Raw genomic sequence first — 25,027 nt, forward strand, 5'->3', positions numbered from 1 at the left:
CTAGGTATCAAACGTTTTGCTGCATTTAGATAGCACCATATACCCAGCTCTTTATATTTATTCACTGATATTTTCGTATTATAAAAAAGGCAAGTTTCAGGGTCCAGTCCAATCTCAATTCCAGTGATAATCCTAATTTGATATATAACCTTTCTCCAAAATACTTGTATTTTTGAACATTCCCACCATATGTGAAACATCGTGCCCAACCCTCCACACCCTCTCCAACACCAAGGTTGTTTCTCCCCACTCATCTTGTGCTCTATCGTCGGTGTAATATACCACCTTATCAAACATTTGTAGTTCATTTCCACCTCACGCATACTGACATTCTCATGTACCAATCTATATATTTTTCTTTGTGTGCTCCTCTCACTCCACCCCTAGATCCTTTTCCCATTTTTGCTATGTACCTTAATTTTACCTTATTATCTAAATCGGTGAGAATTTTATATACTTTAGCCTGCTGACTTATTGATAACATAATTGATAAAGTATATAGTAACCTTAAATGGATGAAATTTAGTTTGATTAGGCACTGTGGGGAGATTTACTAAAACTGGTGCACTCAAAATCTGGTGCAGCTTTGCATGGTAGCCAATCAGCTTCTAACTTCAACTTGTTCAGTTAAACTTTGACAATAAAACCTAGAAGCTGATTGGTTTCTATGCAGACCTGCACCAGATTTTGCACCATGCACCTTTACTAAATAAACCCTTATGTGTCATTTAACTGTTCCCTCTTTTCTTTTGTAATATGGTTTTCATACTTTTTGTTATATATCTCAGTGTTGCGTTTTTTAGCTACTTCCTGTCTACATGCACCCTCTCCAGTGTCAGCGAACTGGGTGCTAACACAAGAGCAAATCTGGGAAACATTTGTCACCCCGTATCTGGAAGTGGCAGGATCACCAGCTATTTTTATGCAATCTGCAGATTTAAAAAGCAAACATTTATCAATAGATTCCTTTTTTTGGCTCTTTTCATCTGGTGATCCAGCCAGCGATTCTGCTGTTTTTCAAAAGTTAAAGCTCTCCAGCAGCATGCATCAGTTTACATGGATGAGACAATCCATTTACCACTGATGGGTGATTAAAATGATCAGTTGTTATTTAATCATACAACATTTTTATCCCAAAAGGAAAAAAATGTTTGCTGTAATTTTTTATACATTGTTAGCTGGAGTTTGGCTTCAATTTGCCACTGTATTCAAATCTGCTAATACATATAACACTCCCCTTCCCCCCAGACTGACACTGCTGCAGTCTGCTTTGCCCCCTGTGGTTATTCTTCCTGTGTAGGGGCACTCTAATACAGGAGGTGTGTTACTGGCCTGATCACTAGGTGAAAACAGAGGAGAAAAAAGCCTAAAAAAAATTAATGCAGCCATCACATCGAATGATTGGTAATATAATACATTTTTGGTTTTGAGTATAATACTGCTTTAAAGTTATTATACCATGTTATAGATTTCCTGAGATTTTACTGGATGGGTTTAGATCTACTTTAACCCCTTGACGCCGACGTCACACAAATATGCGGCCTCACAGAACTGGGCTTTTTTCCATGGGGCCGCATATTTGAGTACCTGTCTCTGTGCTGGGAGCGCGCCACACTGCGCACTCCCAAAACAAAGACCGCAGTGTCACTGAGAGCCCCGAGTCCTGTTCTAACGATCGGGACAAGGGACTCCCGATTCCGGGTCACATGATTGCTGTGATAGCTTCTGATTGGCTATCACAGTGATCAGTCACTGTGCAGCCTGCCCCCCTTGTTTTTTTCTCTCTCTATGAATGGAGAAGAGAGATACATCGTATCTCTCCAACTCCTGGCATAGAGAGAAAAAAAAAATAAAAGATAAATAAATAAATATTAAAAAATAAAGAAAAAGTACCTAGATCAAGGTTTGATGTAGTTCAGTGCCAGGGTTAGTGTGTGGGTCAAATGTCAAGGTCAAAAGCTCAGGGTCAAAGGTCAGGACTTAAAAAAATTGGTATCAGTGTCAGTTAGTGTCAATGTCAGTGTGTGTTAGATAAAAAAAAAAAAAGACAAAAACAAAATGCGCGCTATTGTTTCTGGGCTGTACTACGGGTACAAACAACAAATAACATACATATATATGGTATCGCTGCAATCATCAAGAGCTGGAGAATTTTTTTTGGGTTATTCTTTGGTGGTAGGTTATGGTAGTAACAAGAAACACACAGCTAAATAAAAAAAAAATATATATTTTTAACTATTTTGGTCCTGTTTTCCTTTGATAAACAAAAAAAAAATCAGGAGATATCCATTATGATTTACCACCAAATGAAAACCCAATTTGTCCTAAAAAAAACCAAGGTATAATTCACCTGGATGTACAAAGTAGTTGTGATGATATGTACGGTTTTACTAACACATATCAATGTTGCAAAATTGTGCTTAGGCATTTAGATTTGTTTTACCATTAGGCGTGATAGGGTTATAGTAGGTCTGAGGGCATACTTTTTTTTAAAATTCATTTTGAATCAAGTAATGCAGGGTTATGATCCCTGTGGCCTTTTTTTGGCCATCTTTGTACCATTGGTGAAATTTCCCTTCACTTTATCTTTATAGCCACAACAGGAAGTGAGAGGAGATCCCTCTAAACCAAAGGAAATCCCTGGTAGTCCCCAGGATCCTCAGAATTAGCTATTTCTCCTCTTTTCTTGTTCTGGTGACCACTCTATATTTGATATTTTCTTTCACTTTTGGTGACATTGGTCAGAAGGACTCATGGAGAGCAATATGAACATGATAGAAAAGTATTGCCTTCAGTTATAATTTGAGTAGGTAGTGACCAGGCTATTCCACTGATAAAAGGAACAGTGGTAATGTTTCAGCAAATTAACATATGATTTATAAGCATATAAAAGCTGGAGAGCCACTGGAACTGAGCAGCCAGCAGAACCACCAAATGCTAAAATCTCCAACAAATACAGAAAATTTGGTGTCTATGAATTATAATACTTTATAACCCTTTGTTCTGCCCTATGGATGAAGCACATATCTTGTTTTATTGTTATATCAAACCTTACAGAATGCACTTTTTGTGTCTGTAGGCATTTTACCCACATGGGCCCCAGTTCCTCTGGAAACATCTACTGTGGCAACCCTTCCTGAAAACAACTGCACAGCCAATGAACATGTCTGTAGGTCAAGTGGGCATTGCATACCCACCTCAAAGCTCTGTGACTTTAGAGAGGACTGTCTAGATGGCTCTGATGAAGCAAGTTGTGGTAAGTAAATAACTCAAATAACTCAAATATGAATGAATCGCATTATTTCTGATCTTAGAAGGATTTTTGGTTACAAACTCTTGTTTCCCTATAAAGAGTATAATTCAGCATTTAAATCTGTTCCCAATATAAAACATACATTGTATTTTTAGTGAGCACATGTATTAACTGAGGTATTTATCTTTGTGAACCTGTGGCTTGAATTTGCACATTCAAGTATTTTTATATTAACAAGCAGTAGCTTTAAAACAAGTTGACATGTGTAACTGTGTACACTGTGGAGCAACTGATTCTCAAAGTAAATAGCAAAAGCACAGAAGTCAGCTTTCTCAGCAGCTTAACTCATCCACACAGCAACAACTCAGAAGCTCAACTTTGCTTCCACTTCTCAGAGCTCCTGCTTTGTTTGTACATTAAATATTAGAAGTCTTGAAGGCTGCTGAGTGATAACCCGGAGGGTGAGGTGAGCTGCCGAGTCACTGCTACTAGGAGGAGGGGGGTGAGCTACGCTGCTTAGTCACTGCTTGGAGGGGGAATCTGAGCTGCCCCATTCATACCTAACCATTTTATTGTGCTTGTGCCAAAGCACAACATCATTCAACAGGTAGATTCCCTATTAAACTGCTCCTCCTTGTGCAGAAGGCCCCTCATATTTTACTATACCCTTTAACCACTTCCCGACCGGCCGTTGCATATAAACGGCCGGACGGTGGCAGTGCAGGGTCGGGTGGCCATTTATAAATGGCCTCCCCGCACCCTGCTTGTGCGCGCTCCCTGGGAGTGCGCAGCACCGTGATCTGGTGCCCGCTGTGTCCTCCGGACACAGTGAAACACCGATCGTCGGACGGGACCTCTGTACGAGGTCCCGATCATGTGATCAGTGATTGGCCAATCAGTGATCACATGCGAAGTAGTAAGCAAGATGTCACTTGTGACATCATTGCTTACTACGTGTGAAATCTGTGAATGATCACAGAGGTCACATGGTACAAGGCTATTCACAACAACCTTGTACCATGTGACAAGCTGTGACCAATCACAGCTCACTCAGTACTTCTCAATGAGTGCAGGAATGCAGACAGAGAGAAAGAGAAATTATTGCTTTTACATCCTATATGGGTGTAAAAGCAATCAGTGTAAAAAAAAAAAAATCTTCATCACCCCCCAATTAGTACAGTGTCACCGTGACACTGTACTGCTGGGGTGACAGTATGTAAAAAAAAAATAAAAAACAATACTATAAAAATGTAAAAAAAAATGTTTAAAAATTATAATTTTTGGTTATAAACTAATTTGTTTTTTTTTTTACTAAAAAGATGACGGAATAAATTTTGGCCAAGATTTATGATGAAATATTATTTATTTGCAAAATTTTATAAAAAAAACACTTTTGTTCAAAATTTTTGGACTTTTTCATTTACATAGCAAAAAAATGAAAATCCCAGCGGTGAATAAATACCACCAAAATAAAGCTTTATCTGTCTAAAAAAAAATGGTAAAAAATTAATTTGGGTACAGTGTTGCATGACTGCGCAATTGTCATTCAAAGTGTGATAGTGCTGAAAGCTAAAAAATTGCCCTGGTCAGGAAGGGGGTAAAAGTGTCCGGTCTGGAAGTGGTTAAAAGAACAGTGGTACCCCTTTCCTTCTAGTGCTTGAATGGCTTTATGGAGTTAAGTGAGCCATTAAGTGAGCCATTAAAGCACAATGGATTCCCTGGCAAACCATTGTATTTTATGATTGAACCAGTATCAAAATACAAGCACCAATACAGCTTACAGCCATAGTAAGTGGATGACTAATGGCTGCTTAATTTCTAAGTTTCAGAATACTGCAGCTTTGAAAATGGCAGTATGTGCCGGTGGTTCCAGCCTGGAGCAAATTACTTTCGTCCAGATGCAGCTTTCCACTGGGAAGTAGGCCAAGGAATCACTATACATCCAGGAGAAGAAAGTCATCGGCCTCTTTTAGATCATACTACGTGAGTACCTTCATGCTGACCAAAACTAGATTGTCTTGAAGCTGATGCCACATTATGTCATAATATACAGCAGCAGTATACTTTTTTAAAACAGTCCTTGAGATCCAGGCAGGTGGCTTTGTTGATCAGTTTACTGCAGAAAGGAGGAAACATTTTCCCAGTCTCATCATCCCAAACGATAGGACTCAAAAATTGTAACTTTGTAGCAAATCACTAAGAGGTAGCAGCAGGGGGCTAAATTGTTAGACTTTTGTAAACACAGCCAAGAACTGCACACACCTCATGATTTACATTATAGTGTTATCTCTGAGCCAACATATAATTCTATTTATTATGGGTAAATACATAGCACTGTCAATTTATTCAATGCTTTGCATATATTGTACATTCACATCAGTCTCTGTCTCTCATGGAACATACAATCTAAGGTCCCTAACTCATTGTTACACATACTATGGCCAATATAGACAGGGGCCAATTGACCTACCAGCATGTGTTTGGAGAGTGGGAGGAAACCCACACAGGCACAGGGAGAACATGCAAACTCCATGCAGGTAGTGCTGTGTTTGTGATTGGAACCAATGACCCTAGTGCTGTCCATTATACCAGTCTAGGAAGTAGATGCTGACCATGGATAATACCTGAGCACTGATGGTGCTGTTCTTCTGGAGAAAAATTAATATGAACGCATCGATTAGGGGATCTCTGTGAGGGGTAATATATACCTGGAAATATTACAAATCTTTAAAAGTAGAAGTGCTTTAAAAATCACAACCAAAATACAGTAAAGGAATATTTGGCGATATGGCCATGTATGCTCATACAGCAATATAGCAAATATGACATGGCTTCTTTATATAGTGGGGGGACTTTCCCAGTGTTTGAGTGGAATTGTACTAATGTAATTGATGGTGGGAGGTTTTGGGGGGAATCTGGGGCTCCTGTAAGTATACCAATGGAAAAGTCTATTATGGGTGTCAAGTAGGGGGTGTATGTAGAGTTACCTAGAGAGTGTGTCACATACATTGGCCAGAGCTAGTGTCCATCTTTATGCTGGGGCAACAAACATAGGATCGACTATGGGGCATCAGATACAGTGCCACTCTGAGCACCATAAAGCTTAGTCACCCCAATACCAGTATGTTACACCCCCTTCTTTACCAGGCCATTTTGCAGTCATTAGTGCTGTGGCAAACACATAGGGGTTTATTTACTAAAGCTGGAGAGTGCAAAATCAGACTCCCTTCTGCATAGAAACCAATCAGCTTACAGGTTTCATTGCCAAAGCTTCATTGAACAACCTGAGGTTAGAAGCTGATTGGTTTCTATGCAGAAGGGAGTCTGATTTTGGACTCTCCAGCTTTAGTAAATAAACCCCATACTGTCCATCAACACTGTATCTAATTGAAATTTTTATAATTTTTGAGCTATATTTTGCTTTGATGGTATGAAATAACTAGAGATGAGCGAATCGAAGTAGGCGAAGTGGAATTCGAGTCGAATATTGGAAAATTTTCGATTCGCGCCGAATCCGAAAAATAGCCTACTTCGGACGCGCGAATCGATATTTTTCCTAAAATGGCGGCGGACATGTGCGGCGACGGAGCGGGGATGTCTGGGAAGGCGCGCAGACAAGGTGCGCTGACCCATAATGCATTCCTTAATGACATGTGATCGCATTAGCCAATCAGCAGCCAGGCAGCCAGCACTGTGTAATGGTCGAGCTATAAATAGCGGCCATTTTAGAATTCTTCATTTGCCTCCAGTCATAATACAGAGAGGCAGACCGCTCTGTATTAGGGACAGAGTTAGGGCCACAGAAACGTTACTTGGGGACAGAGAAACGTTACTTAGGGACAGAGAAGCATTACTCAGGGACACAGAATTGTTAATGAGGGCCACAGAATCGTTACTTAGGGCCAAAGAAACGCTAGTTAGGGCCACAGAATTGTTACTCAGGGACAGACAGAATTGTTACTGAGTGCCAGAGAATTGTTACTTAGGGCCACAGAAACGTTAGTTAGGGCCACAGAATTGTTACTCAGGGACAGACACAGAATTGTTACTGAGGGCCACAGAACTGTTACTTAGGGCCACAGAAACGTTATTAGGGCCACAGAATTGTTACTCAGGGACAGACAGAATTGTTACTGAGTGCCAGAGAATTGTTACTTAGGGCCACAGAAACGTTAGTTAGGGCCACAGAATTGTTACTCAGGGACAGACACAGAATTGTTACTGAGGGCCACAGAACTGTTACTTAGGGCCACAGAAACGTTAGTTAGGGCCACAGAATTGTTACTCAGGGACAGACACAGAATTGTTACTGAGGGCCACAGAATTGTTACTTAGGGCCACAGAAACGTTACTCAGGGACACAGAATTGTTACTGAGGGCCACAGAACTGTTACTTAGGGCCACAGAAACGTTAGTTAGGGCCACAGAATTGTTACTCGGACAGACACAGAATTGTTACTGAGGGCCACAGAATTGTTACTGAGGGCCACAGAACCGTTACTTAGGGCCACAGAATTGTTACTCAGGGACACAGAATTGTTACTGAGGGCCACAGAACCGTTACTTAGGGCCACAGAATTTTTACTCAGGGACACAGAATTGTTACTTAGGGCCACAGAAACGTTACTCAGGGACACAGAATTGTTACTGAGGGCCACAGAACTGTTATTTAGGGCCACAGAAACGTTAGTTAGGGACACAGAATTGTTACTCAGGGACAGACACAGAATTGTTACTGAGGGCCACAGAATTGTTACTTAGGGCCACAGAAACGTTACTCAGGGACACAGAATTGTTACTGAGGGCCACAGAACCGTTACTTAGGGCCACAGAATTGTTACTCAGGGACAGACACAGAATTGTTACTCAGGGACACAGAATTGTTACTGAGGGCCACATAACCGTTACTTAGGGCCACAGAAACGTTACTCAGGGACACAGAATTGTTACTGAGGGCCATAGAACCGTTACTTAGGGCCACAGAATTGTTACTCAGGGACAGACACAGAATTGTTACTCAGGGACACAGAATTGTTACTGAGGGCCACAGAACCGTTACTTAGGACCACAGAAACGTTACTCAGGGACACAGAATTGTTACTGAGGGCCACAGAACCGTTACTTAGGGCCACAGAAAAGTTAATCAGGGACACAGAATTGTTACTGAGGGCCACAGAACCGTTACTTAGGTCCACATAAACGTTATTCAGGGACACAGAATTGTTACTGAGGGCCACAGAACTGTTACTTAGGGCCACAGAAATGTTAGTTAGGGCCACAGAATTGTTACTCAGGGACAGACACAGAATTGTTACTGAGGGACACAGAATTGTTACTGAGGGACACAGAACTGTTACTTAGGGCCACATAATTGTTACTCAGGGACACAGAATTGTTACTGAGGGCCACAGAACCGTTACTTAGGGCCACAGAATTGTTACTCAGGGACACAGAATTGTTACTGAGGGCCACAGAACCGTTACTTAGGGCCACAGAATTGTTACTCAGGGACAGACACAGAATTGTTACTGAGGGCCACAGAATTGTTACTGAGGGACACAGAATTGTTACTGAGGGCCACAGAACCGTTACTTAGGGCCACAGAATTGTTACTCAGGGACAGACACAGAATTGTTACTGAGGGCCACAGAATTGTTACTTAGGGCCACAGAAACGTTACTCAGGGACACAGAATTGTTACTGAGGGCCACAGAACCGTTACTTAGGGCCACAGAATTGTTACTCAGGGACAAACACAGAATTGTTACTGAGGGCCACAGAACCGTTACTTAGGGCCACAGAAACGTTACTCAGGGACACAGAATTGTTACTGAGGGCCACAGAACTGTTACTTAGGGCCACAGAATTGTTACTCAGGGACAGACACAGAATTGTTACTGAGGGACACAGAATTGTTACTGAGGGACACAGAATTGTTACTGAGGGACACAGAATTGTTACTGAGGGACACAGAACTGTTACTTAGGGCCACATAATTGTTACTCAGGGACACAGAATTGTTACTGAGGGCCACAGAAGCGTTACTTAGGGCCACAGAATTGTTACTGAGGGACACAGAATTGTTACTGAGGGCCACAGAACCGTTACTTAGGGCCACAGAATTGTTACTCAGGGACAGACACAGAATTGTTACTGAGGGCCCCAGAATTGTTACTGAGGGACACAGAATTGTTACTGAGGGCCACAGAACCATTACTTAGGGCCACAGAATTGTTACTCAGGGACAGACACAGAATTGTTACTTAGGGCCACAGAAACGTTACTCAGGGACACAGAATTGTTACTGAGGGCCACAGAACCGTTACTTAGGGCCACAGAACCGTTACTTAGGGCCACAGAATTGTTACTCAGGGACAGACACAGAATTGTTACTGAGGGCCACAGAATTGTTACTTAGGGCCACAGAAACGTTACTCAGGGACACAGAATTGTTACTGAGGGCCACAGAGCTGTTACTTAGGGCCACAGAATTGTTACTCAGGGACAGACACAGAATTGTTACTGAGGGACACAGAATTGTTACTGAGGGCCACAGAACCGTTACTTAGGGCCACAGAATTGTTACTCAGGGACAGACACATAATTGTTACTCAGGGACACAGAATTGTTACTGAGGGCCACAGAACCGTTACTTAGGGCCACAGAATTGTTACTCAGGGACACAGAACTGTTACTGAGGGACACAGAACCGTTACTTAGGGCCACAGAATTGTTACTCAGGGACAGACACAGAATTGTTACTCAGGGACACAGAATTGTTACTGAGGGCCACAGAACCGTTACTTAGGGCCACAGAATTGTTACTCAGGGACAGACACAGAATTGTTACTGAGGGACACAGAATTGTTACTGAGGGCCACAGAACCGTTACTTAGGGCCACAGAATTGTTACTCAGGGACAGACACATAATTGTTACTCAGGGACACAGAATTGTTACTGAGGGCCACAGAACCGTTACTTAGGGCCACAGAATTGTTACTCAGGGACACAGAACTGTTACTGAGGGACACAGAACCGTTACTTAGGGCCACAGAATTGTTACTCAGGGACAGACACAGAATTGTTACTCAGGGACACAGAATTGTTACTGAGGGCCACAGAACCGTTACTTAGGGCCACAGAAACGTTACTCAGGGACAGACACAGAATTCTTACTCAGGGACAGACACAGAATTGTTACTCAGGGACACAGAATTGTTACTGAGGGCCACAGAACCGTTACTTAGGGCCACAGAAACGTTACTCAGGGACAGACACAGAATTCTTACTCAGGGACAGACACAGAATTGTTACTCAGGGACACAGAATTGTTACTGAGGGACACAGAATTGTTACTGAGGGACACAGAATTGTTACTCAGGGACACAGAATTGTTACTGAGGGCCACAGAACCGTTACTTAGGGCCACAGAAACGTTACTCAGGGATAGACACAGAATTCTTACTCAGGGACAGACACAGAATTGTTACTCAGGGACACAGAATTGTTACTGAGGGACACAGAATTGTTACTGAGGGACACAGAATTGTTACTCAGGGACACAGAATTGTTACTCAGGGACAGACACTGAATTGTTACTCAGGGACAGACAGAATTGTTACTGAGGGCCACAGAAATGTTACTTAGGGCCACAGAAACGTTACTCAGGGACACAGAATTGTTACTCAGGGACAGACACAGAATTGTTACTGAGGGACACAGAATTGTTACTGAGGGCCACAGAACCGTTACTTAGGGCCACAGAAACGTTACTCAGGGATAGACACAGAATTCTTACTCAGGGACAGACACAGAATTGTTACTCAGGGACACAGAATTGTTACTGAGGGACACAGAATTGTTACTGAGGGACACAGAATTGTTACTCAGGGACACAGAATTGTTACTCAGGGACAGACACTGAATTGTTACTCAGGGACAGACAGAATTGTTACTGAGGGCCACAGAAATGTTACTTAGGGCCACAGAAACGTTACTCAGGGACACAGAATTGTTACTCAGGGACAGACACAGAATTGTTACTCAGGGACAGACACAGAATTGTTACTGAGGGACACAGAATTGTTACTGAGGGCCACAGAACCGTTACTTAGGGCCACAGAAACGTTACTCAGGGATAGACACAGAATTGTTACTCAGGGACAGACACAGAATTGTTACTCAGGGACACAGAATTGTTACTGAGGGACACAGAATTGTTACTGAGGGACACAGAATTGTTACTCAGGGACACAGAATTGTTACTCAGGGACAGACACTGAATTGTTACTCAGGGACAGACAGAATTGTTACTGAGGGCCACAGAAATGTTACTTAGGGCCACAGAAACGTTACTCAGGGACACAGAATTGTTACTCAGGGACAGACACAGAATTGTTACTCAGGGACAGACACAGAATTGTTACTGAGGGACACAGAATTGTTACTGAGGGCCACAGAACCGTTACTTAGGGCCACAGAAACGTTACTCAGGGATAGACACAGAATTCTTACTCAGGGACAGACACAGAATTGTTACTCAGGGACACAGAATTGTTACTGAGGGACACAGAATTGTTACTGAGGGACACAGAATTGTTACTGAGGGACACAGAATTGTTACTCAGGGACACAGAATTGTTACTCAGGGACAGACACTGAATTGTTACTCAGGGACAGACAGAATTGTTACTGAGGGCCACAGAAATGTTACTTAGGGCCACAGAAACGTTACTCAGGGACACAGAATTGTTACTCAGGGACAGACACAGAATTGTTACTCAGGGACAGACACAGAATTGTTACTGAGGGACACAGAATTGTTACTGAGGGCCACAGAACCGTTACTTAGGGCCACAGAAACGTTACTCAGGGACAGACACAGAATTGTTACTCAGGGACAGACACAGAATTGTTACTGTGGGACACAGAATTGTTACTGAGGGACACAGAATTGTTACTCAGGGACACAGAATTGTTACTGAGGGCCACAGAACCGTTACTTAGGGCCACAGAATTGTTACTCAGGGACAGACACAGAATTGTTACTCAGGGACACAGAATTGTTACTGAGGGCCACAGAACCTTTACTTAGGGCCACAGAAACGTTACTCAGGGACAGACACAGAATTGTTACTCAGGGACACAGAATTGTTACTGTGGGACACAGAATTGTTACTGAGGGCCACAGAATTGTTACTCAGGGACACAGAATTGTTACTGAGGGACACAGAATTGTTACTGAGGGACACAGAATTGTTACTCAGGGACAGACACAGAATTGTTACTGAGGGCCACAGAACTGTTTCTTAGGGCCACAGAACTGTTACTTAGGGCCACAGAAACGTTACTCAGGGACACAGAATTGTTACTCAGGGACACAGAATCGTTTAATTAAAGAGTATGTCATACAACATGCAGAGAAGTGGCAGAGGAGGCAATGTTTTAGGAGCGAGCAGACGTGGCAGCAGAGGAAGGGGTCGAGGCAGCACTATTCGCAGCCAGAGGCTAGTGCTCCCGGTGTCATCCAGTACAGTGAGGAAGAGCTAACAGAGGGCGGTCAGGAACGGGGGGAGACATCCGCCTCTTCAGCAGCCAGGCGAAGAAGTAGTGGCGAGGAGAGTGGCTCGGTAGCCGGTGTAGAGACAGGTCTGTCTCCAGACCCACACGCAGCCGAGGGGGCTAGTAGTGAGGCGGAGACCCTAATTGATGATGATGAGGCTGATCGCACTTGGCAGCCTCGTCGTCATCAGGCTATTGCTTCCGCATCATCAGGAGAAGAGGGTGGCAGCTTGGCAGCGAGCAAAACAGTTGGTGGGTTGTCTCCATCGCCACACTCTGCCATGTGCCACTTTCAGATCTCCTCACACACTGCTGGTGTGTTGAATTTTTTGACATAGGGTGCTGGCAGATTACGGGCCTCCCATAGCTGCTGCCAGGCCCCTAATCTGCCATGGGCCCCTATACCGCCTCCTCATGCTGCTGCCAGGTCCACAGTCTCTCATGCCATGTGCCACTTTCAGGTCTCCTCACACTGCTGGTGTGTTCAATTTTTTGACATAGGGTGCTGGCAGATTACGGGCCTCCCATAGCTGCTGCCAGGCCCCTAATCTGCCATAGGCCCCTACATACCGCCTCCTCATGCTGCTGCCAAGTCCAGAGTCTCTCATGGGTCCCTGTACGGCCTCCCATTGCTGCTGTCTCCATCGCCACACTCTGCCATGTGCCACTTTCAGGTCTCCTCACACACTGCTGTTGTGTTCAATTTTTTGACATAGGGTGCTGGCAGATTACGGGCCTCCCATAGCTGCTGCCAGGCCCCTAATCTGCCATGGGCCCCTATATACCGCCTCCTCATCCTGCTGCCAAGTCCAGAGTCTGTCATGGGTCCCTGTACGGCCTCCCATTGCTGCTGTCTCCATCGCCACACTCTGCCATGTGCCACTTTCAGGTCTCCTCACACACTGCTGGTGTGTTGAATTTTTTGACATAGGGTGCTGGCAGATTACGGGCCTCCCATAGCTGCTGCCAGGCCCCTAATCTGCCATGGGCCCCTATACCGCCTCCTCATGCTGCTGCCAGGTCCACAGTCTCTCATGCCATGTGCCACTTTCAGGTCTCCTCACACTGCTGGTGTGTTCAATTTTTTGACATAGGGTGCTGGCAGATTACGGGCCTCCCATAGCTGCTGCCAGGCCCCTAATCTGCCATAGGCCCCTATATACCGCCTCCTCATGCTGCTGCCAAGTCCAGAGTCTGTCATGGGTCCCTGTATGGCCTCCCATTGCTGCTGTCTCCATCGCCACACTCTGCCATGTGCCACTTTCAGGTCTCCTCACACACTGCTGGTGTGTTGAATTTTTTGACATAGGGTGCTGGCAGATTACGGGCCTCCTATAGCTGCTGCCAGGCCCCTAATCTGCCATAGGCCGCTATATACCGCCTCCTCATGCTGCTGCCAGGTCCAGAGTCTCTCATGGGTCCCTCTACGGCCTCCCATTGCTGCTGTCTCCATCGCCACACTCTGCCATGTGCCACTTTCAGGTCTCCTCACACACTGCTGGTGTGTTGAATTTTTTGACATAGGGTGCTGGCAGATTACGGGCCTCCCATAGCTGCTGCCAGGCCCCTAATCTGCCATGGGCCCCTATATACCGCCTCCTCATGCTGCTGCCAGGTCCAGAGTCTGTCATGGGTCCCTGTACGGCCTCCCATTGCTGCTGTCTCCATCGCCACACTCTGCCATGTGCCACTTTCAGGTCTCCTCACACACTGCTGGTGTGTTGAATTTTTTGACATAGGGTGCTGGCAGATTACGGGCCTCCCATAGCTGCTGCCAGGCCCCTAATCTGCCATGGGCCCCTATACCGCCTCCTCATGCTGCTGCCAGGTCCACAGTCTCTCATGCCATGTGCCACTTTCAGGTCTCCTCACACTGCTGGTGTGTTCAATTTTTTGACATAGGGTGCTGGCAGATTACGGGCCTCCCATAGCTGCTGCCAGGCCCCTAATCTGCCATGGGCCCCTATATACCGCCTCCTCATGCTGCTGCCAAGTCCAGAGTCTGTCATGGGTCCCTGTACGGCCTCCCATTGCTGCTGTCTCCATCGCCACACTCTGCCATGTGCCACTTTCAGGTCTCCTCACACACTGCTGGTGTGTTGAATTTTTTGACATAGGGTGCTGGCAGATTACGGGCCTCCTATAGCTGCTGCCAGGCCCCTAATCTGCCATAGGCCCCTATATACCGCCTCCTCATGCTGCTGCCAGGTCCAGAGTCTCTCATGGGTCCCTGTACGGCCTCCCATTGCTGCTGTCTCCATCGCCACACTCTGCCATGTGCCACTTTCAGGTCTCCTCACACACTGCTGGTGTGTTGAATTTTTTGACATAGGGTGCTGGCAGATTACGGGCCTCCCATAGCTGCTGCCAGGCCCCTAATCTGCCATGGGCCCCTATACCGCCTCCTCATGCTGCTGCCATGTCCGGGCGAACGTAGTCACACAGGGGAGGAACTTCTCAGTGTAATGAACAGAGAAATCGACAGATGGCTGTCTCCGCGCAAACTGAAAATCCGAACCATGTTGACCGACAACGGAAAGAACATGGTGTCTGCTCTGCGTCAAGTAAGGTTGTGCCATGCGCCATGCATGGCTCACGTGTTCAATCTGGTTGTCAAGCGGTTCCTAAAATCCACCATCCCACTGCAAGACATCCTTAAAATGTCACGTAAACTTTGCATGCATTTCAGCCATTCCTACACCGCAAAGCACACCCTCCTTGAGCTGCAGCGGCAGAACGGAATTCCACAGCATCGCCTGATCTGCGACGTTGCAACAAGGTGGAATTCAACCCTACACATGTTAGACCGCCTTTACGAACAGCGAAAGGCCATCTCCGATTTCCTGATGTTACAAGCGGATAAAGGTACTCCCCTGTGTAACTTCGATGTCAGCCATTGGCAGCTCATGCGTGACACCTGCCGCTTGCTCAGGCCCTTTGAGGAGGCCACGCTATTCGTGAGTCGGCAGGACTATGGGATGAACGACGTCATTCCTCTGTTGCACGTCCTGGAACAAATGCTGTTAACAATGGCTGGTCAGGGTGCGGTAGACGTGGCGCACAGATCTCAACGCCACATGACCCCTGTGGGGGCAGGACAGGAAGAAGAGGAGGAGGTAGAGGAGGACATTTGTGCTCAGGAATTATTGAGTGAAATGGGTGGTTTTTCCACTCAGCGGACAGGAGTGGAGGAGCAGGAGCATCTGGTAGAGGAGGAGGAGGAGGAGACAGAGGACCCAGACGCACCGTGGCAGTATGCTGTGGAGATGGAGGCAGGGAGTCCCTCGCATTCCTTGGCACAAATGGCCCATAGCATGCTCGATTGCTTGCGTAGCGACAGCCGAATAATAACCATCAGACAGAGGGATGACTTTTGGCTGTCCACCTTGTTGGACCCTCGCTACCGTTCAAAAATGGTGGCCTTTTTCACACCTGCTGAGAGGGAGGCCAAAATAACGTACTATAAAAACCACCTATGTAGTCAGTTGGTCTCTGCCTTTCTGCGCCAATGTCCATCCTCAGACACTGTGGGCCCTGTGCGCTCGCGTTCCGCTGCCATGGCAGCAGGGGAGGGGTGGGGTGGTAGGAGCAGTGGCAGCTCCACCATCAGCGGCTGCCTCAGTCTGCAGTCGATGATGAGTAGCTTTCTTCACCAGCGCAGTGAGGAAACTACTAACCAGCCGCAGCAGCAGCAGCATCAGGTGGACCTGGAGCAGGAGCTCAAACAACAGGCTTGGGCCTACTTGGACAGCACCCTGCCAACCGAGGTAGACAATCCCCTTGACTACTGGGCAACGAAACTTGACCTTTGGCCCCAACTAGCTGAATTTGCCCTTGAAAGGCTGTCATGCCCGGCCAGTAGCGTGGCATCGGAGCGCGTGTTTAGTGCGGCAGGAGGTATTGTAACTCCGCGGAGGACACGACTGTCCACCCAAAGTGTGGAGAGACTCACGTTTGTGAAAATGAATCAGGCGTGGATTAGTCTGGATTTCAAACCACCAGTTCCTGACACAACTGACTAAATCCGCCATGAATCATGCCCCAAACATGTGCCACTTTCAGGTCTCCTCACACTGCTGGTGTATTGAATTTTTTGACATAGGGTGCTGGCAGATTACGGGCCTCCCATAGCTGCTGCCAGGCCCCTAATCTGCCATGGGCCCCTATATACCGCCTCTTCATGCTGCTGCCAAGTCCAGAGTCTGTCATGGGTCCCTGTACGGCCTCCCATTGCTGCTGTCTCCATCGCCACACTCTGCCATGTGCCACTTTCAGGTCTCCTCACACTGCTGGTGTGTTGAATTTTTTGACATAGGGTGCTGGCAGATTACGGGCCTCCTATAGCTGCTGCCAGGCCCCTAATCTGCCATAGGCCCCTATATACCGCCTCCTCATGCTGCTGCCAGGTCCAGAGTCTGTCATGGGTCCCTGTACGGCCTCCCATTGCTGCTGTCTCCATCGCCACACTCTGCCATGTGCCACTTTCAGGTCTCCTCACACACTGCTGGTGTGTTGAATTTTTTGACATAGGGTGCTGGCAGATTACGGGCCTCCCATAGCTGCTGCCAGGCCCCTAATCTGCCATGGGCCCCTATACCGCCTCCTCATGCTGCTGCCAAGTCCAGAGTCTGTCATGGGTCCCTGTACGGCCTCCCATTGCTGTTGTCTCCATCGCCACACTCTGCCTTGTGCCACATTCAGGTCTCTTCACACTGCTGGTGTGTTGAATTTTTTGACATAGGGTGCTGGCAGATTACGGGCCTCCCATAGCTGCTGCCAGGCCCCTAATCTGCCATGGGCCCCTATACCGCCTCCTCATGCTGCTGCCAGGTCCAGAGTCTCTCATGGGTCCCTGTACGGCCTCCCATTGCTGCTGTCTCCATCGCCACACTCTGCATGTGCCACTTTCAGGTCTCCTCACACACTGCTGGTGTGTTGAATTTTTTGTCATAGGGTGCTGGCAGATTACGGGCCTCCTATAGCTGCTGCCAGGCCCCTAATCTGCCATGGGCCCCTATACCGCCTCCTCATGCTGCTGCCAGGTCCAGAGTCTCTCATGGGTCCCTGTACGGCCTCCCATTGCTGCTGTCTCCATCGCCACACTCTGCCATGTGCCACTTTCAGGTCTCCTCACACACTGCTGGTGTGTTCCATTTTTTGTCATAGGCTGCTGACAGATTACGGGCCTCCCATTGCTGCTGCCAGGCCTGTAATCTGCCATGGGCCTCCTTACCGCCTGGTCACGCTGCTGCTGGGTCCACAGTGTGACATGGGTCCCTATACCGCCTCCCATTGCTCCCACTCTGCCATGTGCCACTTTGAGGTCTCCTCACACTCCTGCTGTTTTCCATTTTGTCATAGGTTGCTGGCAGATTACAGGCCTCCCATAGGTGCTGCCAGGCCCCAAATCTGCCATGGGCCCCCGTACCGCCTAGTCACGCTGCTGCTGGGTCCACAGTGTGACATGGGTCCCTGTACCGCCTCCCATTGCTCCCACTCTGCCATGTGCCACTTTGAGGTCTCCTCACACACTGCTGGTGTGTTGAATTTTTTGACATAGGGTGCTGGCAGATTACGGGCCTCCCATAGCTGCTGCCAGGCCCCTAATCTGCCATGGGCCCCTATACCGCCTCCTCATGCTGCTGCCAATTCCAGAGTCTGTCATGGGTCCCTGTACGGCCTCCCATTGCTGCTGTCTCCATCGCCACACTCTGCCATGTGCCACTTTCAGGTCTCCTCACACACTGCTGGTGTGTTGAATTTTTTGACATAGGGTGCTGGCAGATTACGGGCCTCCCATAGCTGCTGCCAGGCCCCTAATCTGCCATGGGCCCCTATACCGCCTCCTCATGCTGCTGCCAAGTCCAGAGTCTGTCATGGGTCCCTGTACGGCCTCCCATTGCTGCTGTCTCCATCGCCACACTCTGCCTTGTGCCACATTCAGGTCTCTTCACACTGCTGGTGTGTTGAATTTTTTGACATAGGGTGCTGGCAGATTACGGGCCTCCCATAGCTGCTGCCAGGCCCCTAATCTGCCATGGGCCCCTATACCGCCTCCTCATGCTGCTGCCAGGTCCAGAGTCTCTCATGGGTCCCTTTACGGCCTCCCATTGCTGCTGTCTCCATCGCCACACTCTGCCATGTGCCACTTTCAGGTCTCCTCACACACTGCTGGTGTGTTCCATTTTTTGTCATAGGCTGCTGACAGATTACGGGCCTCCCATTGCTGCTGCCAGGCCTGTAATCTGCCATGGGCCTCCGTACCGCCTGGTCACGCTGCTGCTGGGTCCACAGTGTGACATGGGTCCCTATACCGCCTCCCATTGCTCCCACTCTGCCATGTGCCACTTTGAGGTCTCCTCACACTCCTGCTGTTTTCCATTTTGTCATAGGTTGCTGGCAGATTACAGGCCTCCCATAGGTGCTGCCAGGCCCCAAATCTGCCATGGGCCCCCGTACCGCCTAGTCACGCTGCTGCTGGGTCCACAGTGTGACATGGGTCCCTGTACCGCCTCCCATTGCTCCCACTCTGCCATGTGCCACTTTGAGGTCTCCTCACACTCCTGCTGGTTTCCATTTTGTCATAGGTTGCTGTATGGCCTCCCATTGCTGCTGCCTCCACCGCCACACTGTGGCTCCAAACACTGGTTTTGGCCCCGTGACTGGCCAAATGAGTGAAGTGTGCGGTGATTCTAAGATCGACGGCACTCATCTGCATGTCATACTGACTGACAGTATTATTTCTCTTCCCCAGCAGACTCCAAGGGCATTTAAATTAAAGGTACAGTGTTCTGCACTAATATTAAGTCTCTCTGAAGCCTAGAAACACCCTTTTTTAAGTTAAATTCACAGCGAATATATTCGACTCGAATCGAATATTGTCCACGAATTCGCCGAATCAGTCGAATCGAATTTTTGAATACTTCGCTCATCTCTAGAAATAACCATTGGGTCTTTTATTTTTCTACATATCATGAAAAAAATATCAGGACATAACAAACTCCCCCAAATTACCCATTTCTGGAAAAAATACATTTCAATGTCTTTTCTTGCCAATTTTTTTGGAAACGATGCAATTCATTTGAAAATCAATACACATGCTGTAATTGAAGTGTTTAGGGTGCGCGTGACCTTTAAAAGTCCACTGAAGCAAAGTGCAAGTCCTCCATTTGTAATGGAAGAAAGTTCCCTGGAGGATGAAATTGCATTACAATGAAAATGCATTGCGCTCAAAGGAGAGGAGCCATGGATAAACACAGAACACTTTAATCCCCTCCAAAACAGTCCTATAAATATTTTTGGTCAGTAGCACTTTAACTCCTTCTGTCATGTGTTAGTAAAAGTGTACATATCATCGCAACTATTAGGCATAGCCAGGTAAATCGTTTTTTTTTCTCAGGACAAATCAGGCTTGCATTTGTTGGTAAGTGGTAATGGATATCCCCTGTGTTTTATTTTTTATTATCAAAGGAAAACTGGCCCCCCCAAAAAAATTTTTTAAATGTAGCTGTATATCTCTTGCTATTACTATTACTATATCCTACCACCAAAAAACAAGCCTAAACAAATTCCCCTGCTCTTGACGATCACAGTGATACCATATATGTTTGATGTTTGTACCTGTTGTAGAGCCCAGAGACAAAAGTGTACATTTAACATTTTTTTTAATCCTACCTAAGCACTGACACTGATACTAAATGTAAAAAATGTTTTTTTTAAACCTACCTAAAATACACTGACCTTGACCTTTCACCCTGACATCTGACCCTGATTTAAATTCTGATCTAGGTTTTTTTTTGTTTTTTTTATACACTTTTTTTTTTTTTCAATTTTTCTCCTTTAGCAAAGAGAAAAATAAACAGTGGGGGTTACTTACTAAAACTGCCTGGTGCTCTGCATAGAAATCAGTCAGCTTCCAGGTTTTATTGTCAAAGCCTAATTGAAAAAGCTGAAATTAGAAGTTGATTGACTACCATGCACAGCTGCACCAGATTCTGAGTGCACCAGTTTTAGTAAATCTCCCCCACAGTATATTTTTCTCCATTCAAGCAAAGAAAAAAACCCAGGGGCAGACTATACAGTGACTGCTAACTCTGATAGCCCGTCACAGGCTATCACTGTGGTCAGGTGATCAGGAACTGGTCTCGGTTCCCTAAAGTATGAGACCCAGAGCTCTTCGTGACAGCTCAGCATCTGTGCTGGGAGTAGCGCAAATATGCAGATCCACTGATAAAGACCCACTTCCGTGAAGCCGTCTATATTATTAATATTATACAGCATTTATATGGAGCCAACAGTTTGTGCAGCACTTTACAACATGAGGACAGTCAGTACAATTACAATACAATTCAATACAGAGGGAATCAGAGGGACCTGCTTGCTAGCAGGGATATATATGTGTTTGCTTGGCAGGAGGGGGTTAAACATCCCCTCCAAAACAACCCCACAATAATTATTAATCGCTATCCCCCACATCATTAGTGGTTAGAAGCACTTTAACCCCCCTCTTCCCCCCAAAACAACTCCTCAACATTTAGTTGCACTCTTAGATAATTGGCTGCATTATAATGACTTTATATTTCCCCTTACTTCTTTTTATAAACTGTTTTAGTTCTCAGAATTGCAATCTAATTATATATTTTGGAATAAGATTAATATTGTGAAATATTAGTATACCGTCCCCTTATATATTTTAAAATCTTATTAGGAAATTGCAGTATTATTTCACATAAACGTACTTTAACTTACCATTTGGCTGCAGGATGTTTAGTGAATGATTAGCAATTTATTTCTGATTAGTTTTCTGCCTTGTGGCCAGCGGTGAGAAGAAATGTTTACCCTACCATCTCATATATTAGTGTAAGCATTCTTTTCATTTTCTCCTCCTGGCTCAACGACTGAATATGCAAATAAATTCCTGATGCAGGCAGATTGTATCAATCTGATTTATAATCTGCAGCTTTAATATAATTCCTTTCCTGAACTATGAAACAATTACTAAAAGTAACTGTGACGGTTTGGCCTGCAAACTGCTGTGGTGTGGAACAAACAGCAAGGAGAAAAAAATCATCTTAAAATGTTCTTGTGTTTCTGGTGTAAAATAATTTGTATAATAAAAGATAATAAACTTCTGCTAATCGAAACTATCTCTGTGTGCATTGAAATAAGAATATTGTTAAATTATACTATGGGACTAATTTATCAAAACTGAAGTAAAGGAACAATGGAAATGTAGTATGGGACAAGGATAAGAAACAAAGGTGGTCGGCACCCAGGATGACATCTAAAAAATATAACTCTTTATTGAAAAACAGTAGTTCTGGTAAATCACAAGCTTAATAATGGCATGCAATGCCAAGCTGCGGTTTCTAAAGCGAGCAAAATTCTCTCTTGTATTAAAAGAGATATAGACTCCAGAGAGAGAGATATCATATTACCCCGGTACAAATCATTAGTAAGACCTCATCTGGAATATGCAGTTCAGTTTTGCGCACTGTCATGTTTCACATGACTGTCATATTAACTGTCATATGCCTTTAAGTGTTTCTATATTTTGTTTCTCCTCCTCCCTTTCCTTTGGTTTAGTTAATGCTGTATAGATAGCCCTCCCCCTTTCCAGAAATGCATTGCAGCTCTAGCCTCATGTCATGGAGCAAGACACATTATGATTTTTTGACCTATCGAATGTTCATTGTTGTAAGATTCTCTCAGTTTATGGAATAAACTTCATTAGATCTACAAGATGTCTTATCGATTGAGTCACTTACTGTGGTATCCAACTGAGGTTGCAGTTATTGCTATCTCATCACAACTGTAAGTTACAGAGATCACACTATCAATGCTTAGATTGGAGAGACAGAACAGGCGCCAAATCACAAAAAAAACATTGGGGAACTGGAGAAAGTACAGAGAAGGGCAACCAAACTGATAAGAGGCATGGAGGAGCTCAGCTATGAGGAAAGATTAGAGGAACTGAATTTATTATCTCTTGAGAAGAGGAGATTAAGGGGGAATATGATTAACATAAATACATATAGTGGTTCATATAGTGAACTCGGTGTGGAGTTATTTACCCTGAGGTCATCACAGAGGACAAGGGGGCACCTCTTTTAGTCTGGAGGAAAAGTAATTTAATCTCCAAAAACAGAAAGGTTTCTTCACAGTGAGAGCTGTGAAATGTGGAATAGACTCCCTCAAGAGTTGGTCCTGACCAGCTCAGTGGATTCTTAGATACACAGAATATAACTGGATACTAACATTTATAGGTAAAGTTGATGCAGGGAATATCCTATTGCCTCTCAGGGGATCAGGAAGGATTTTCTTTCCCTGCAGGAGCAAATTGGATCATGCTTTGCTAGGTTTTATTGCCTTCCTCTGGATCAACTGTGGGTATAGAATTATAACTTTTTTTTTTGGTTGAACTGGATGGTTTTTTCAGCCAGACTAACTATGTAACTATGAAGAAACATGTACAGATGTTAGTTATGGCTACTCAGTGTAGTTCCTCAAATATGGCCACAAGGTGCCACCATAACTAAGGTCAGGAATATGGTAATAGTAAGAGTAGGCAATGCAGTTGCCTAGGTTGACACTAGGGGTCCCCCGAGTAATGAGTGGGGTGTGACATAGTGAGATAGTGTCAGCCCTGCCCTGCTGGTATCTGGTATCTTGGGTAAGAGGGCTCTGTATATATAGTGTAGGGGATTCTGTTTTGGGAGTTGATCAGATTAAGTGTGGCAAGGACTAAGGCTTGACATAGATGTAATCTTAGAGTTTCTAGCTTCTGGTAGCTTCTCCTTAGGGAGGAGGAAGGTATGCAGAGACTTAGGACATATGGGACTACTCACAAACCCTTTGTATGTAATGCAAGACTCTGGCAAACCCTTTAAAAGGAACTGGCTCCTCTACTTGGCTCTCTGTTTTTTTATTGCTCCGTTTACTGTTTGCAACTCAAGGAATGTGGGGATGAAAGGATGTAAATCAACTGCTTTAATAAATAGTTAAAGGCTTTCTGTTGTTCATATGCTTACTTCTAATCTCTAGATGGGAACCTCCTTTGGAAACGAACAGGTTTCGGGTGAAGGTGCTCTTGGGGTCCATTGCCATAAGGTCTGAAGGTATGCAACAGACCACTGGTGATGCTGGTTAGTCCAGGTCAAGATTCACCCAAGGGTGCTCCTGCCATGGTTCCCAGGGGAGGATCCCTTGCCCATAGTGCCTTGGTGAGTCTGGGGGACAATCCAGGCTGGACAGGAATTAAAGAGTACACGTGATCCCCTAGAATAGGGCTGTACATGGGGCATACAGCTCACCACATGTCTAGGCTACGACATAACAATATTTAATCACTTTAGTTTTTAAATACTCACTTATAAACAGCAGTTGTTATAACGCCATTGTGATTTTGAGCTTCTTTAGCAGCCTTGGAACCCAGAAAATGCTATAATGAAACTCAGTGTCTAAACTTTTAAAAGAAAATGGAGGTTCATGTAGCTTATTTTTTGCAAACTGACATATGCTAGTAAAGAATAGCTCTTTGGGAGTCTCATAGTGTACTTTTTTTTTCAGTAGTAAGGCATATTGTGACTTGTAGTTCTGACAGATTGCAGGCTGGTCATGCTTTTTAATATTATCGATCTCCTTTGAAGAGCTCTGCCCTGCAGTATGCCTGCACGCTATGCACATGATGGTCCAAAACATCAAAGGGAGCAGGGAACGGGCGAGCTGAAAAGAAAAGAGAAATACAATTTGTTGAGGAGGAAATTGGAGTGCTTATGCAGCACATTCTGGAAAATTAAAATAAGATTTTTGGACATGCATCAAGTGGCACCTCTGGGAAAGATGAGACTGTGTGAAATTCTGCAAGTTGCAAGGCAGACTAACCGCAGTGTGTATAAAAAGAGGCTTGGGAAACAATTTCAATCTTTACCTCAGAGAAAAACAAACTGATATGGTATTGGAATGTGAGGAACAGTCATTTTACTTGGTGCAGTACATAATACATCATTACCACTGATAATTCTCCAATTTTTTTCATCAAGGCCTTACATACTTGTTACAGATGATATCTGGGCTTTATGTACTTTATACATCACATTGCAAAAACTTAAACTAACATGAGATGGATTGTTTCCAAGTGACCATGTCACTATGTGAAAAATTCAGAGACCCAGCCTGTAAAACAGGGATCTCCAGTCTCTAAACAAAGGGCC

General features: G+C 45.2%; 1 protein-coding gene across 1 annotated transcript in view; it reads left to right on the forward strand.

Annotated features, from left to right (window-relative positions):
* MALRD1 (MAM and LDL receptor class A domain containing 1) overlaps nucleotides 1–25,027 on the forward strand; it is a 464,614-nt gene that overhangs the window by 183,697 nt on the left and 255,890 nt on the right. Inside the window, exons 17-18 of the mRNA XM_089693696.1 lie at nucleotides 3,080–3,256; nucleotides 5,077–5,236. Coding sequence (XP_089549822.1) covers nucleotides 3,080–3,256; nucleotides 5,077–5,236 — 337 coding nt within the window. The remainder of the gene's footprint in view (nucleotides 1–3,079; nucleotides 3,257–5,076; nucleotides 5,237–25,027) is intronic.

Source organism: Staurois parvus, unplaced genomic scaffold (genome assembly GCF_062004578.1).
Source record: "Staurois parvus isolate SC_StPar_1 unplaced genomic scaffold, SC_StPar_1.0 ptg000636l, whole genome shotgun sequence".
Classification (NCBI taxonomy): Eukaryota; Metazoa; Chordata; class Amphibia; order Anura; family Ranidae; genus Staurois; species Staurois parvus.